Genomic DNA, 17,587 nt, shown 5'->3' with positions numbered 1-17,587 from the left:
TGCCATGAGGTCATTTGTTGACTTAAAGTTATGCTATATATCAGTCAAAAATCACTGAGCTGGGAAGTGCGTGCAATAACTCAGGTAATAATTCAATATGAGATCACAAGAATTATATCTACTGAGTAAAAATATAATTTTCTGTAGCCCTTCCTTAGATAGTACAGGTACAGACTGTGCTATTTCTCTTGGATAATACAGAAGCACAGCTGCTTTACATCACTTTCAGTATTGTTACTACAAAGCAGAATTTTCCATTGTGCACCCATTAGGAACACTGTGCAATAAATTACATGTTCACTTAGGTAAGGGCTCTCTCTTGGCAAACTGCTGATCTTCCCTGTACTTTTTTCTTAGCAGTTACTCCACTTCAATTTTCCGAAGATAAAAGTTTTGTGAAGATTTATCCCCTCCAGCCTGACAACTTCAGAAGGGGAGGCCTCGGAAAACCTCCCAACCTCAGAAAGTCTGTTCAGCCTGGGGCATAAAGGCAGACTCGCATTTCTTTCTGAAAGACCCCTTAAGGTTTTCATTTTTTGTTTCTCTTGTTCCCTCCTACCACACAGTGAGATATGGATGGAAGAGGCCTGAAACTTTGAAGACTTTTGAAAATGTTTTGTGGCCAAGAATTAAGAATCTCTCCTCCCTGCTCTATGCTGGCACTCAAATGCATTAAGTTTTCTCCCACAAGTCACAAAACAACCTTATTCAGTATGCATGCTGAACTGCTCTTTAAAAATTTAAGTTAAAGAAAATTCATCAAACAAATCATGTGTTCTTTGTAATTTTATAATGCAAGACAGCTGGCTGTTTCCAAAGCATTTATGTGCTATTTTTGCACACTGCTATCCATATGCAGCATTAAGGTAACAGTTTTCAATGCTGGGGTAGATGAAAAAATTATTATTATTATTTGGGCAACTCTCAAACTGAAGATGTAGAGACAGTCTCTGACCTGAACACTTTTAAATGTGAAACACAAATAGGTACAAATACATATTAATAACAAGATGTAAATACAAAAAAATATTAAAAAGAAATAAACTAAAAGTTGCCTAATCATGGCATTTAAATTGCAAAGTACAAAAATACATACAAAACATGTCTGGTTTGGATGATGCTTTGAAACATCATCTAGACCTATGGGAAATGAAACATTACCATATACTAAAACACTAGAATAGAGTTTTATTACTAATAGTAAATCAAATTAAGCAGAGCAAAGGAGCAGCAACATTTCCAAGGGTGGAAAATGAAAACCAAATACAAAACATTTTCCACAATTAGGATGGGGAAGAAATAATTTTACTACCCACGAAAGGAACACAGTAAGCAAGTTAACCTCACAAGCAAGGTAGCGATAAAACCAAGGGATGTTTGTCTACATACATACCCAAAAAGCAAAATCTTTGTCATGCTGGATATAAGGAATATTATCACTCAGAAATCAAACAAGATAACTACAGAATTGTAAACCAAGCTATTTCCAGAATTAGAATCTACTGCACAGTTCAGTATTTAGCCTAGATGAACATATGACGTTATAGTAAATTAGGGGAATGAAATATCTGAGATAAAAGTTAAGGTCAGTGAACTTTTCTGCTGGCTGCAGTGGATTTAGTAACACTTCCAATCTGGTGCTTAAACATCTCTGAACAGCTGATAATGAGAGGTACAGTAAAAGAATAAATCACAACTACACAAACACAGAAAACATATCATTTGCTGATCTATATTCTACCAAATTTAGTTTAATGAAAAAATAGTGTGTAAATGATGGTCAGGCTCCATACTGTCTCAGATACTACAGTTGCAGGCACATTTAAAATAAACAGTAATATGGTGGCCTGCACCACTCATATATTTGTGATCAGAAAATTACATAGGTTTAACCCACTCAGGTATACACATCCAATCAGTTACTCTCTTTTCCCTTTTTTTTTTTTTTTCTTTTTCTCAGGCTCTTCAAAAGTAGATTAGATTATCCCAGACTAAGCAAGTTAAATTCAGAGTGAAACATCCTGTAAACTGCATGTCACTAAATGAAAGCATCAATAAATTGCTACAGCTGACTCAGACCAAGTTGAAAGAACATTTAGCACAGGCTACTTCTAAATTTTGTTCTAGAAATTCAACAGGCAGCTGAGCAGCACTGATAAATAAGCTACATTTACCTACTTTCATTCAAACCTATGTAACTTTGATAAATGGTAGAAGACACAAACCCACATCTGCTGTAAAAGCAGAATTACTTTATAACCTTTAATTGAAGTTTCAGCTAAACCTCCCCCAGTCATTAACTATGATTCTTCTTATGCAGCTTTACTGGGGGATTTTTTTTTTTTTACTTTTCTTTCCATTTTTTGTTTCAACCAAGTTACTTCTTGCTTCCACAGTCACACATGCCATATTTATAGCCTGCATTTTCCTACTTAGTCTTTTTCCTTTGTAGCTTTGTTTGTCTGAGCTTCATTCTGCTGCTGTCACAACAGTAACAATATGCTTCCCTGTACACAGACAGCTACAAAATTCCCTCAGCATGACCACTGCTTAATATTTCAGCCTGTAACTTCCCCCTAATGAACATCACACAGCATCCCCATTAGGAGCACAGCGCAGGAATGGCATTTTCTCTCACTGCTTTACCCAAAGAGCCAGGAGAAATGTTGAACAATTTACTTACAGTAGTTTTAATTTACAAATAACTAGCATTTTGCCTGAATTTGCCTTTCATTGATGGAAAATTAGAAAATAAGGAATAAATCAAGGTCAAAACCTGCCTGGCTCCTCCATTGTGAAGGACTTTGGAGAAATGCCCTCCAACAGAACCCTGGCTCATGATACCATACATGCATTTTTTGATTAGGGCAACACTACTCCTCAGATAACTGAAATTAGAAGTTGATCTCATCTTCAGCGGTATTTGTCCTTGTTCTAATAGTCCCAGTCTAAATTATAGGGCTGGAGCTCTCAGTCAGCCAACAGAGATCAAGAAAAATCTGCTTAACACAGTGTCCCATTCTTACTGTTTTTCCATATCAAACTTATCAGATAACTTCAAGAGCTTATACAAGCGTTTCTTTTTTCTTTTTTTTTCCCACCCATGTAGCTGAGATCAGCCACAGCTGCATTACAGAACTCAGCATGTCCAAGACAGATTAGATGCTGCTAAGAGGAAAGCAACAGCTTCCTCAGATCCTGGTAGTGAAGTCCACAGCTGTGGCGTTACAACCAAATAATACAAGTCTGGCACAACATCACTGAGATTATCTTCTGAAAGTTACATTTATAATACAGCCTTCCTTACTTTCCTCACCCTAATATTTGTTTCTGACAAAATCAAAACAAGCAACAGAAAAGCCAAAGCCTAACTAAATACAGATTTTTCCCCTCCCCACCTTACACATCATGTATGTCTGACTTCTACATGATATAAAACATACAAGACTGTATTTCTAATAGCTCCTACAGATCTGAATGAAGTTCCACTACCCAGGAAACCTGATTACATTTACAAAAAAAACCCCAACCACAACCAACCAACCTATAAGCTGAGTTTGACCCCACCTAACCAGGAGTCTACAAAAGTCAAGAAAAACCCCTCTCATTAGCCTACTACTCTTCGGATCTAGTCCCAGCCTAGATGAGTACTTAGAAATGCAATGGATGCATATAGACCCATCAAATTCAGTGAGATACCGCATACTTAAGAAAATATATATTAATAACTTTAAGAGCTTTTCTAGACAAGAGCTTTGTTCTACTAATATTAAAGTAGCAGAACTTTAACTGGCTTCAACCACAGTGCTGTAGTCACAGCTAAAAGGAAAACTTCTCCAATGACACTGTGAAAAGTATTTTCATGTGCCTTCATAATTTAAAAAAATAATCAAGTGGAAAAATCTCTGTTCTTGCTCCTAACAAATACTTATTTATACTGAGCTCACACAACAAACTATTTATGAAGGAAAACACATTATACTGTATTTGACAGTTATAACGCTATAAACTTTCATCTAGAGCAAGCTCACATTAAAAAACCTTTTAAATGTCACTAAAAAGGTGCAAGAAAGCCTTATCTACTATTTTCTTATTAAGTCAGTACCATATCAACTAAAAACCTGGAGAACAATAAACATTTGAAACACAGGCTGTTACGCCTTGAACTTGGCATTACAAATACTGAAAGCTGTGCTCGTAACCCTCTGCACACCTCGTTATCGCAGCACAGCTGTGGGGACAGACAGCTCACAGATAAAATATATATAATTATGAATAAATGTGTCAGATCATTCAATAATTATGACTCAAACAAAGCAGTACAGAAGTGCTGAAATTCCTTCATAAATTGGCCACCTACGGTTTCCCTCCTTTGTGAAAGTGCCCCCTTTAAAATGCACAACCTTGGGATGGAAATCCACAGTACTTTAAAGGCTTCTAACTTCACGGTGTCAATCACATGAAACATCAATTTTTTTTGCCCAGTCCAGCCCAAAACAGGCTCATTGTACAGACACACATACGGATGGCTGCAGGAACGTAGGCAGGAGCGAGGGACAAGGGAGCTGCAGCTGCTAGGACTGCGGCCGCAATGGCCATGAAGCTGCACGCCTCCCATGCGGGGCCATCCTGTGGATCTGTGAGGGCTGATGTTCTGGTACCTCCCTGGTTCATCCCACCTTGAGAATTATACCGAGATAGTCAGCACAGTTTTAAGAGGTCCTTCAAAACCCACAACAGTCTTGTCTTTTTAGTTCACTAATAACTGCAGCTGAGTCTGAATCAGTGGTGTGATGCTAAATTGTTTATTATTCCTCTACCAAGGCTCATTTTCAGTACCTTCTAACAGAGGAAGCCCACGCAGAGAAGGCACATCCAGCAATTTCTGCAAAGGAGCTTGACACAGGCAGGCTCAGATAAAGCAGCCGTCACTAGGGACCACGAGAGGCTGACAAGGAAGGATAAAGGAGCAGAGCAAAAAGCGTAACAGGCATCTCCAAGCTTGCTAGATAAGAGTCATTCCCAAGCCACACAAGTTAGAGTCCATGGGGAAGGAAAAACAAACAAAAGCTAGTCCCAAACTACACGCAGCTTCTCAGACACCTGTATTTTTGCTCCCTGATCTTCTGATTGCCTTCATCAAGAAATGCTTTTCTTCACTTCGTGCTGCGGGTATATGAAAAATTACATCTACCTTCATCTTAGGTGCTGCCTGCACGCAAGAAGCACGACTTACACAGTTCCCTTACCCTCCAGAGGGACTTCTCACACCCACCTTAAAGATGCTCTTAAGTACTCATTTGTATAGTAAATCTAACAGGAGCCAAAGCAGAGGCAGAGATGCATTCTTTAACAAGAACTCCCACACCAGAGGCTTTGTTTTTGAAGCACCAAAGCTTCTTCCTACTGAGAACATAACCATATAATTTGAATACTCAAGCTATTCACTATAGCATGGCACAGAAATAAGAAATGCAATGTAATTACAAAAAAACTCCATGCATAATCATTAAATGTGAGTGCATACCTTCCCTGATAGCAGTAAATGGGGTTCCTTCTTCTTCTTGTAATCTAATCACCTTCAATGCCACCAGCTTTCCATTTACCCTGAAAGGGAAAGAGAGGGGAGGGGAAGGAGAAATAAAAAACAAAATTAAAGCAGAAACAGTATTTCTCACAACAGAACTTATATTTGATCATGTACTTATTCAATTTCTTCCTGTCAATGCCAGTGATTCATTTATAGCACTGTAAGAAACAGTTCATAGCTTCCATAATGTCAACTTTATATTTTCACACTCAGATGCAATCCAAGAAATGATCTCAGTTTTCTGTGAGTCAGTCTGTTTCCCTTCTATCACAGCACTAAACTGAAGCTTTGTCAAGAAGTATTACTTTGTAAAATACAGTTTTAAAGTATCTGTCCTTTATTTGATCAAATAGTTCAATGAAAAAGGCATATAATTTTCATCACCCCACTTGCAGAATATCCATACTTACACTGATTGCCTCCTTCCCACTGCATTACACCCATAATCATTGCCCTCAAAAAGCTATGGAGGTTTGAGATGGGAAATATTTTTAGGTCATTCTGGCCATTCCCCATTAGGGAAGGATTGGTCCTAAGGTACATTCTTGACTACATGGCCCAGGCTAGTTTTAGATTATAATGACTTGCACTTATAAGATCAAAAATATTTTGTGCTCCAAGGGACAAAACTTCACAACAGGTCACTCTAGTTTAAAATCTATTTGGCTGGTTTCACTTCTAGCATTAAAAATTTCACCAAAAATCCAGTTGGTTCAGTTTATCCAAATTGAATCTCACAAAAACAGAATGAAAGGTAAAAGCTGATATCAATTACCCTCCTCAAGAACAAACTCATACTCTGAAACTTTAACAGACTCCCCAGGTATGACAAGCAATGGCAAGGATAGATTACCGAAAAGGCATAATACAGTTGCACACACACACACACACAAAAAAAAAAAAAAAAAATTATTATTGCAATTTCTTTCTGTAAAAGCAAAATGCAAAATTAGCTTTTACAGCCACAAAGCGCAAGGAAGCATTGAAGCTTTTGCACTCCTGTAGTCATGGAGGCAATGCACTCTTGTACTGGGCCCTAGAAGATGTATTCGTTTTTTTAAGCCACATGATACAGACACCTACCAAGTCTGAATTCATCTTCTCCCTCAGGCTTTTAATTTATGCAGTTAAGACGACTTCAGGGACAGGATGGCTACCGTCTTGTTTCTTCTGGTTATTCTTTCTTTAGAATTGCCAGAATCTCATTAGCCCTGTACACAGCATTGTGTAATGACTCTGAACAATTTAAGAAACCCTGGTTATCAAAAGATGATTTACTCATCACCTTCCAACTATTCAAAGTACTTCAGACTGGCACCAGTTCAAGTCTCCAGCCACTAGTCACTGTTGAACGATAATTATCAGCTTAATCCTACTGGATTATCTGGATTTCTCCTTATAATTGCCTTATATATATTTTTGTTTAGATTTAAACAGGACTTCTGGCATCAGAAAAAGATAAGCCTTGCCCCAAGTAACTTCATGTGTCATGCACAGACAGAAGAATAAACCATAATAAAAACAGAAGAAGACTGATGACAGACATGTGGTTCATATACATGTGTAGTTTTCAATTCCTCCGTCAATACACCACCCTACCTGTCACATACATATAAATAAGTTAGATACCTGGATAACTTGATTATTTTAAAATAGATGAAATAACTGTGCAGGAGGAATTTAAATAAGAAAAGCAAGATCATTTTGTGGATCAAGAACAGGACAGACACTATGTTCAGAGAAGGCAATACAGAACACAATGGAAAAAAGCAGACCAAGGAGGTACTAAGGAAACAGGGATATGGAGTCTCTTGCCAGGGAGACAGGCAAATAGCATGCAGCATTGTGTAGATTATGTTCTTTTTAATCAGAAATTCTACATTCCATTGATTCATTAAGAGTAAGAAATAACACAAACAGCAATAGTATGGAACTCATTTCGAAGAATTCACAATTAAACACAGTAGGTGGGCTGTGCTATTTAGTTATCACTGCCACTTTGTCATTGGTACCTGTCATCATCTTGATAGACGTCATGGCAACTCTTAATACTATCAAAATGATCAAACTAATCTAAAGTAGTGTTCCTCTGGGATTTCATTCTCCCCTTTAGTATTATTTATCTCCAACATATCAATCTGTAACTTCCAGAATAAAACAGCCTTCTTATTCTCATTTACTACCCAGTCATTAAACCTTTTTTTCCCAGCTCATTTTCTATAAACAGGAGCGTATAAAACTGGAGATGTGAGAAATGATGAAGTATCATTAATTAAAAGACATAAGTGTGTATATTCACATCCTTTAACTACTCTCCCACTCACGCAATCTCAGGATGCAGCCAGATGGTGCTGCAGAGATGAGCTAAGGGCTACCTTAGGGTATAGCCTTGCTCCTGCTAAATCCCTGCCACACACTCCTGCCACTGTCTTGTATTTGCTCTCATTCCTGCTAGACCCTACAGTGAGACTGCTTAGGGAGATTAAATAGGAGAAGACTGGCCCTTCCAAAAGAACTAAATCATATTTAGAAAATGATAAAGGCATTTTTCACATTTTAAAAGCAAAACCCACTAGAAAATATATGAGAAGAATTGGGACCACCTCCTGAGAAGCAACAAGCCATGAGATCAAGCCAGCTATGTCATGAAATTCTGCCCTGAATCTTGTGATGATGTGCCAAAATGATGTGGCAATTTCCTTAGAAACAACACTGGAAAAACAGAGACCTGGAGAAAATTACCTCTGCAACCTATCAGAACTTGTCTTTGCAGTCTTCACTAGTGATCAGATAAGGTTAGCAGAATTCCTCCCAGATATTACTTCACATTTGTCTCCCACAACTTTCAAAGCATGCTCAGTATTTTCATTATTTTCAAATACAAGTAGGAAAACTGACAGGCAGACAGCCTTTTAGACAGTGAAAAGGCAACCCTGCTGCCCCTTTTAACATCCAGGATTCATTAAACCCTTGCTCACTGTCCAAAGTAAACAATTTCACACCTTCTCAAAACAACACACTTAACTGGGTCAAGGATTTCACTTATCATCTTATGTCCATTCTGTCAACTGCCTCATTAGTTTCTATTAAGGACAAAACTGACTATAAAATTCCTATTTTCTAACTTACAAGCCATCCTCCTTCCTAAACTAATGGGCTCTCTCTTTCTCTCTCTCATCCAAAAATCTTCAGAGAAAAGACAGAAGTCCCGAATCCTCTCTAATTATCACACAAAGCTACTTTACTCTAGGCAAATCATCAGCAGCTGATGGACAGTTTTCCAGTTTATGGAAATTCAGCATTTTAATGTTACATAATGTCTTCTAATAAATTTCTGATTTTATATGTAAGGTAGGCAAAAGAAAAATGAGTCCAAATTGTTTTTTAAAAGTCTGTATATTATAAAAAATACAAATGAGCCAAATATTACAAAAAATGCTAATATAATGTATCATTCTGCCTTTTCTAAAACAGCACACATCATCATTACCAAAATAAATACATTTATAAAAATGACCACTTATGAGAAATAGAGAAGGTTAGAAATTATTTAATGCTTTAATGCATCATTAAGAACACATAATACTGATGAATATAAAGTAACTGATGACTTAATTGGCTTCACTGGGGATAATGCTGATGATGCCACATAGAGAACAACAGAGTACAATAACATTATTTTCTCAAGTTCTTCAGTTATATTTAGATGCAATAAATGTTCTAAATATAACACATTTTAAAGAGTCAATTAACATAAAATCTGCCACTCTGATTTCAGTCCGTTTATTTAATACAGAGTTTTATCCCTGGCTGGAGTTCTGGCTGAGTTCGTAACTCAAGCAAGTGCTAAGCTTGGGAACATTTCTGCAAAGATCAGTAGGTGGTATTGGGATGATGCTTTTATTTGAGATACACATTTCAAGAAACTAATTCTTACGAGGAAAAGTAACTCTCAATTGTCAAATAGTCACTTACACAAAAAGCTCAAAGTTTGATGATCAAACCCTGAGAATATCTAATTAGATCTACTCTGTAGTGATATTGATGTCACAAACAGACGACTAAAACCCCCAAAAGACCATGGTGGCCTAATGAAACCAGGCTCTCCCAGAATTTTCCTTTGAAGAAACCTGACAGAGGCAAATTCATTGCAGGTTTAGGCACCTTTGATTATTCTACCAATGAGTAACTAATTCCACATTGAGGGAAACACTTCTTTTAATCACTATCATAAAAGACAGTTCAGTGTAAACACAGTTTATATGATATCTCTCTTATTGAAAAGGACTTACATTTGTAGTTTACAAAAAACACAGTCCCACTAAAACCCTATGGTGCAAACACTCAAGGGACTACTACCACAGCGCCTCAATTTCTCTTTTTGACTCCCACCATCTTTTAACCTCCACCCTAAACAAAAGTTACCTTGCTATAGAGAAGCTAGTGGATTAAAGATACTTCAGAACGCTGACGTTTATTAGTGCTGAAAAGTAGAAGATCAAAGAGTTTGAAGAGAGATGAAGGATTTAAATTATTAATTAGTGTTGTCACTGGAACTCAGGGATCCTGTTCTTCACAGTACTTGAGGTAGTCTCATATAAACAATGTGGCAGCCCTCACTTGAGCAGAAGCTGATGAGCAGCATCAGAGCATTTACCTCCAGGTCCCTCGTCCCTGCCTCCCAGCCTCCATCATTCAGTTCAAACTCCACAGCTGCTCATTTAAGCACAGGGGCTGCACTTGACCTACACCTGCTGGAAGCAAATCACCTGGGACTGGCAGCAGGGAGAGCGATGCACAGCACCGGTGCTCCTCCATATACCTCACATCTCTTTGGGCCCCACTGACGTTCACATCAGGAAATGATTTTCATCTCAAGAGAACTTGAAGACAAACATAGTGGTATCGCTTATAAGTAAAGTGGCCTCTTACAACTCTGCACACCAATAGTCACAGGAGATCTTCCAAGAGATGCCATTCCTCGGCTAACTGGAAAAAACACTGGTGCAAAATAGCATTTAGTTGGCAAATGACTTCAGCATTTGCTCTACCATTCCAATCATGCATATATGTGTCAGTGCCATTAAATCACTATCCAATAACTTCTAGCACTTGTATCCAATATAACTATGTTCTAGGCCAGTTTTCTACCACATTTTCCTGTGCAGTCCTGGGTAAGTAATATAAGAGATTTTCTTTCCTCAGTTTCATCCCCTGCTACGAGAGATAATAATGCCAAGTCACCCCTGTACACTGCTTTGCAGGTTGAAGCACAGCATATACAGTGTAATGTTCTTTTTATATATACAGCTATAGAGGAAAAATCTCCCAATATTTCTTTTAAACACTGAGAAATTCACTCTGTAAGTGATCAATATAGTCAATGATTCATCTTCTAGTTAGAAACTTAGTAACTTACTTTAGTACTTACACTACCTTAATAATTTTTTCCACCATTTGGCATTTTAGTTCAACATCTAGTTATTAGTTTTGTATCTAGTTCAACTTGAAGTTATTGCTTCTATTAAAGATTTACAATGCTAGAGATTTTTTTAAAAGCATCTGTGTACACACTATAAACTCATGTTATGACTTTAGAATGTATAGTAAAAAGCAGCCTACAAAAATCAGTTAAGCACATCAGTTAAAAAAAAGGGGGAGGGTAGAGAAGAAAAAATTGGGAAGCTCTAGCAGGTAACTATAAATTGCCTTTTCATAATCCATGAATATATACTCCTTTTCCAGCCATGTTGTATCCTCAGATGAAAAGAGTTTCATTTCTAGATGAACTCTGATTTCACACAATTTGCAAGAAATAAAAGGTTCAGAATGTTCAGGTCACTAATCAACATGAATTAGAGCAATTTTGAAATATTCAGTCTAATAAACTGGCCAAAACATGGAGAAAATATTATCTGTGAACTGGACTGTTGCACATGAAATGTATCAGGGAGCATGTGAACACAACACCTCACATGGGCATGGGGTAAAGCTAGGGGAATGACTAAAAAGTGACAGCATGGCAGACAAAACCATGGCAAGTTCTTCAGGCCATCCGAAGCCTATGGCACTTCCAACAGATTGCACATAAAACAAAAGACAAGACAATGAAAGAGTCATGGAGGTTTCATGACAAGTAAAAGAAATCCTGCAAGTTAAAAAAAAAGTCAGAACAGCAATTAGTCCTGTCAGTCATCCTCAGTGAAGGTTTCAGCATCATAAATATAAAAATCAAAATACTTCAGTCATCCTTTTTCTTGTGAGCAGCCATCCACAAACATATATATGAAATATGATGGTCAGCTATATATTCATAACACATACTACAATACATCATGCCAACAACAAATACACGTAGTTCCTACTGATCATTCAAATATTCCCTGCTGCCCCAAGAATAACACAGCATGGAAACCGCAGCCGGTGCAGAGCATGGTGGCTGTCCTCCTGAGCACAATTTCTCTCTAAGATCCGCACTTTATACCATGAACTCCCTATTGATTTTCAGGTGAATTGGAAAAGGTACTGCCTTTGATGCAGATAAATGTGAAATGCCCTGGCTACCTGAAAAAATACCTTTTATCTTTGGGTACATGCTGGAATCACCCTGAACACAAAAAAATGCAGATTTCAAACAGAAATGGGAGTGGTACCTTAACTGAAGGGCTGCCCTACCCCTGCAGCCTTTGAGCTCTCATTGACGGCATCAGCTTCTACTGTGCTCTGCTCCATGATCTACCCATTTCTCATATTAATAGTTATAAGGGATAGGGACTGGAATTTATTAGGACAAGCATTTTATTAGAAATAAATTGAAATTATGTCATTTTGTGGTAGGCAAAAATGTGTTGATTGAGCTCTCTGTTACAAATTCTACATATTTTTGCAATACTTTGAGCACACGCAACTTAGTAAAGGTGCTAAAAAAACTAAAGGTACACTAAAAATCACATGGACAAGCAAGAAGCAGATTGAGATCACAGCAGTGCAGAAGCACTGGAGATACCATTGGCTTGCCTCTCAAAATACAGACGCATACTGTGCAAGCAGCAGTCACAGATCACATTGCTTTAACCGAGGTAATCTTTTTTAATTCTTTGCCTTGAAGGGCAATTGAACACAGTGGGAGGAGAGGACAGAAACCATGCCAACTCGTAATATTGCCAAAAGCACAGGTTTTTCCCTTAAGTGCAATATGCAGAGTTCCCAGTGAGGGGATGCAAGGCCTCCACACTGCTTTGTAAGGGGTTCTGGTTGGCAGCAGCTCCCTTGTGCTGTCACCAGCTTCATCTCCAGACTCTCGTAACTCACATCAACGTTTATGTGCCACAGATCAAGCCAGATCGCATTGCTGTACATTCAGGTAAATTTATAATCAGCCCCAAGAGGGAAGGTCAATGGCAGCAGGAAGGTATACATGTCAATACACAGACACACAGCACTTCTTCAGCTCAACCACAAAATGAAATGATACAGGAATTCAAAAAGCATATTGCTTTGCACCTATTGTATGGCAAATGTTCAAGGTGTTAGCCAAACACAGAGGCAATGGAACTTGCATCATTTTTTAGTGTTATCAGTAAATTACTAGGCCTACTTCTCCAAAATCTTACATTAAAAAAAAAAAGCAGAAATCACTTCAAAGTGATCTGAATTTCATGCAGTAAGCAGCCTCTTGGGATTTTATACCACACAGTAACATGTGAGAATCTAACCTGAATGAAAGTAGAAAATGAACATGCCAAGATGAGTTTCATTACGCACACCTGATGTGCAACACATGAAATCAAATAGATTTCCCTGTTGATGCAACCATCAGCCAGACACAAATGGCTGCTTGACTATTTCTCCAATAAACAAAAAAGCTTAGCCTAAGAGAATACTGCTTCACTTTCCTCAATAACACAGTCCTGTTCACTCTGCTGCTTTCTCACCCCAGGAAATAATTTTTATCTGACTACAAAAAGAGAAATCCATCATCCAGTAAGAGGAATTAGCCTACTTCATTTCACTTTCCTGAAATACTACCACAAATACTCAAATAGATGGAAAAGTAATGGCTTTGATAGGAAGGCAAGGGCTTGGTACCACTGATCCTGCTCAAAGTTGTAAAAAGCCAGGCTTGCCCTGAAAGCAAGTTACTGCACACATTACTTCAAATTTTAAGAAAGGAATGGCTGATTTTGTGTCTTTGGAGGTAAGTATTCATCTATTAGTCTTTCCAGGTAGTAAGCTAAGATCAAGAATTTTTTATTCTATCATCATGATCAGCAGGAGAGATAATTTTAAAAGCTGAAATATATCTCAGGAAATGCATTAAAAAAACCCCAAATGCTGCTACTTGCCACATGCAGCTGGTGATAAACATTAAGCACAATAATTCTGATTACAAAGCATGATTCAAAACAGCTCAATCTGATCTTAAATTCTCCACCTTCAACTACAGTTAAGGACACATGTCAGAAATATTTTGGCAAAATGAGAAAGCCAAGCATTAGAGTTGATTGAGAATTAGGGATTCTCAAACATTTTTACCAAAACACACTTGTTGTCCAAGTATTACCAGCTTTTCCAAATATACGTCATGTCTGCGTTCTGCGGTGTGCCATGAGGGCTTAATCCTTCAGCCGTCAAACTGGGCACATGCCAAAACAGCCCTCTTCTGATCTGTGTTGCTAATTTTTCTTCCCACTGAGCCTGTAGCCAGGGGAACACAGTGATGCATATCACAGTCTCACCCTACGTACCTACATCAGGTGCTAGAAAAAAAATTCTGTATCTATTGCTGTATCATTTTAGATAAAGGTATAAACAGTCAGAGCCAATCTGCCAGAAAAGCAGCAGCGCAGTTAAGCTTTCATGGAATGGCCCAAGCCAATGTTGGCCCATCCATTTGCCCCCAACCCTCCATCTATCTTCCCCAAGAGTACATTGTAACAGTGATGCTCTTTCTTCTTTGGGAATACCACCTAGGCCAGAGATTCCTCAATTTCTCATAGGGACAGAAGAGGTAACAGGGCTACATTACTCAACCAACAACTCCTTTTGAAATTGCAGATGGCCCCTGTAGTGCTTCCCCTGTTCTTAAAGTACAACCTCCTCCTGCTGTGAAGTAATTCAACTGGTTTTTTAGATTGGATATTAGGAAAAATTTCTTTACTGAAAGGGTTGTCAGGCATTGGAACAGGCTGCCCAAGGAAGTGGTTGAGTCACCATCCCTGGAGGTATTCAAAATGTGCATAGACAAGGCACTTCAGAACATGGTTTAGTGGGCATGGATGATGGTTGGACTCGATGATCTTAAAGGTCTTTTCCAACATAAATGATTCTATTATTCTATAAGTCTGGACTGGAGGTCCCGAATCTGGATGGTGCTGTGTAATATGGGAATTATTCAATTCTCAGTGGGAACAAAAAGTAAACCAAACAAAATTAAGCAGGTGAAGGAATATTACTATAACATTAGGAATATTCTCTGCATACGCGTTCTTATCCACACTCCAGTTAGACACACTTTTTTTAAAATACATTTTAAAGACCTTCCAAAAGATGTTATGAAGCAGCAGAATAAAGTTATAAATAATTGTTATAATTCACACTACTTATCCAGAGCTTGCTATTTATAATGGAGAATGCAGAGAGCCCAGTAATTTCAATTTATTAATCAACTACCATTAAAATCATTGAAGTATTTCTTACAGCTCTGCAGTCAGCTCTACTAAAACAAATGAGTATTTCTAACCAATCTATGTTTCATAACACATTCACAAATCACCACTGAATGAAATAGCTTCAGGGAAGCACTTTGCTTTGTTTTTAACTTTCACTTTGTTCCACTGATTGATGGGGCATCTAGCAACCCCATTGCCTTGGTTCAATCTTATTGAAAGCCAAGGCATATGGGATAACTCTCACCAGATACGCGCTATGATTTTACTAAAGGGTTTTAGTAGTAAGGTGCAAGCTGAAATCTACACCATTTTCTAATATTACATAGACCCCAATAAAAAGCTTACATGTGTATAATGTCTGGAACTTATGCTGATGCGTAACTGAATCACTAACAATACAATGTAACTGCATTTTCTTGAAGAAAGCTGCCAGTGAAAGACAATACATGCACTGGCATAGCAGAAGTATAAATATTTCTTCTACATTTAGAACATGCTTTTATTCATATCAGCTGTCATTATGCTCATCAATCTCAAAGCTACTGAGAGATGACGTCACCCCTCTGATTTATTACAAATATTCAGTGAAAAAAATAATTTTCAGTACCTACGTAACTTAATAACCCTGGGAAATGTTAACACATAATTCCTTGTTTCAGTAGTTATTCTGTCCCATGACAGTCATGATATTCTCTCTGCTGCGAATGGTAGAGTTGCCTCATCTATCATTCACTGGACAAAGTTTTTAAATAAAGATATGGCACATACCAAATCCCCCCCTCAGAACTGCTTTATTATTATTGAAAATTTGATTATGAAAACTTGATTAAACATATGAACTTGCACAAGACACTCTGCTTGACAAAAGATAACTCTCAACTGAAGCACAAGCTCAAGAAGTATATTTTAAGTGTGTTTACTAGTTATTTTATACAATACAGAAGCACTTAGGGCATTGAGGATAAAAAAGTTGCAACAAAACATTAAAGTGGCTGAAAAAAAATATTTGCTATGTATATAGTAGATTATTTTGAGGTGGAATAATTGCAATGTTTGTAAATAATCTCTTGTAAACAAACTAAACTTACAGTAGTCCAAAATTCCATTAATTCCCTTCATGTTATTTTATTCAAGCTTTTTAATAATTACAAACAAAAGGATAACAATTTATTGCGTATATTCAGCGTTGCTCTCAGAACATCAGAAAAATCTACTTAACAGTATATTGTGCTTTTACCCCTAAAAATTAATTTGATATGGATATTGAGAAAGTAGTACAACATTAAAGTACAAACAAAACATGAGATTAACAAGATGGGATCTCATTTTGTGAAGGTAGTATGTTACCCATGCAATATGGTCTCAGCCTCTTTCACTAGAGCACATGGCAGTAGCACTTTGCATTCATTCACAGAGATCTATGTACAAGTGCAGCATCATCAGTTAATACTTTCTGCTTATCTTCATTTACACACAAAATTAAACGAAAAAAACACCACTTACTTGCTTTTCCCTTTGTATACTGTAGCATAGGACCCTTCCCCTAGTTTTTCCAGTTTTTCATATGAGTCTGCTTTTCCAAACTTGGGGCTTGTAGGCTAAACAAAACAGAAGAAGATGACCTTTCAGCATGTATTGCACCCGCAACATTAACTGCTTTGATGCAGCCTTTAGAGATCAAACATCATTATCAAAAGTCATAGACCTGCATGTTTTCAGCTGCCAACAATTAAAAAAAAAAAAAATTAATACCAGAGCTAATGAAACATTCTAATAGGCTACTCAAACAAAACATCATTCAGCACCCCAGATGGTGGTTGCTGATATCAACCGTACGCTTACATCATTTGAACTATCAAAAGGATTGTGTTCTTAATCAAAGAGGTGTTTCTGTTTTATTTTTCACATATACCACTTTATACAGGGAAAAATATCATTAACAACTTTGTTAAGAGATCTAAACAACAATCTTAATCTGCCCTACAAAATCAGATTAAAAGAGCTGTTTAACTTTCTAATTTTTTTTTTACTTTTAGACTAAAGCCAACCCCAAAACATTGCTCTAAGTAGTCAATGTCCTGGTACATCAACCATTGCTCAGACAGTAGTCAAAATGCTACAGGAAAGCATCTTTAATGAGAGTATCTTGACTCTAAATTATGTTTAGTCTTCAGATTGTGGATAAATCACACCATACTTTTAATGGCATGTATATGCAGCATAGTTGAATAGCCTTAATATTTGCAGCGTAAGTGAGGAGTCTAAAACTGAACGAAGCCAAGCAATGATTCTTGCTCAAAGGGCCAGATAGCTCAGCTGGCCTTTG

General features: G+C 37.4%; 1 protein-coding gene across 3 annotated transcripts in view; it reads right to left on the bottom strand.

The window, feature by feature from the left end:
• Positions 1-17,587, bottom strand: part of CDK14 (cyclin dependent kinase 14) — a 335,336-nt gene that overhangs the window by 214,161 nt on the left and 103,588 nt on the right. For all 3 annotated transcript variants that reach the window (XM_075048971.1, XM_075048979.1, XM_075048988.1), the window contains 2 exons: positions 16,765-16,859; positions 5,528-5,607 (listed from right to left, as the gene is read on the bottom strand). In XM_075048971.1, coding sequence (XP_074905072.1) covers positions 5,528-5,607; positions 16,765-16,859 — 175 coding nt within the window. The remainder of the gene's footprint in view (positions 1-5,527; positions 5,608-16,764; positions 16,860-17,587) is intronic.

Source organism: Buteo buteo, chromosome 2, assembly GCF_964188355.1.
Source record: "Buteo buteo chromosome 2, bButBut1.hap1.1, whole genome shotgun sequence".
Lineage (NCBI taxonomy): Eukaryota > Metazoa > Chordata > Aves > Accipitriformes > Accipitridae > Buteo > Buteo buteo.
Note: the sequence above shows the minus strand (reverse complement) of the source record. Positions and strands in the feature narration are given on the sequence as shown.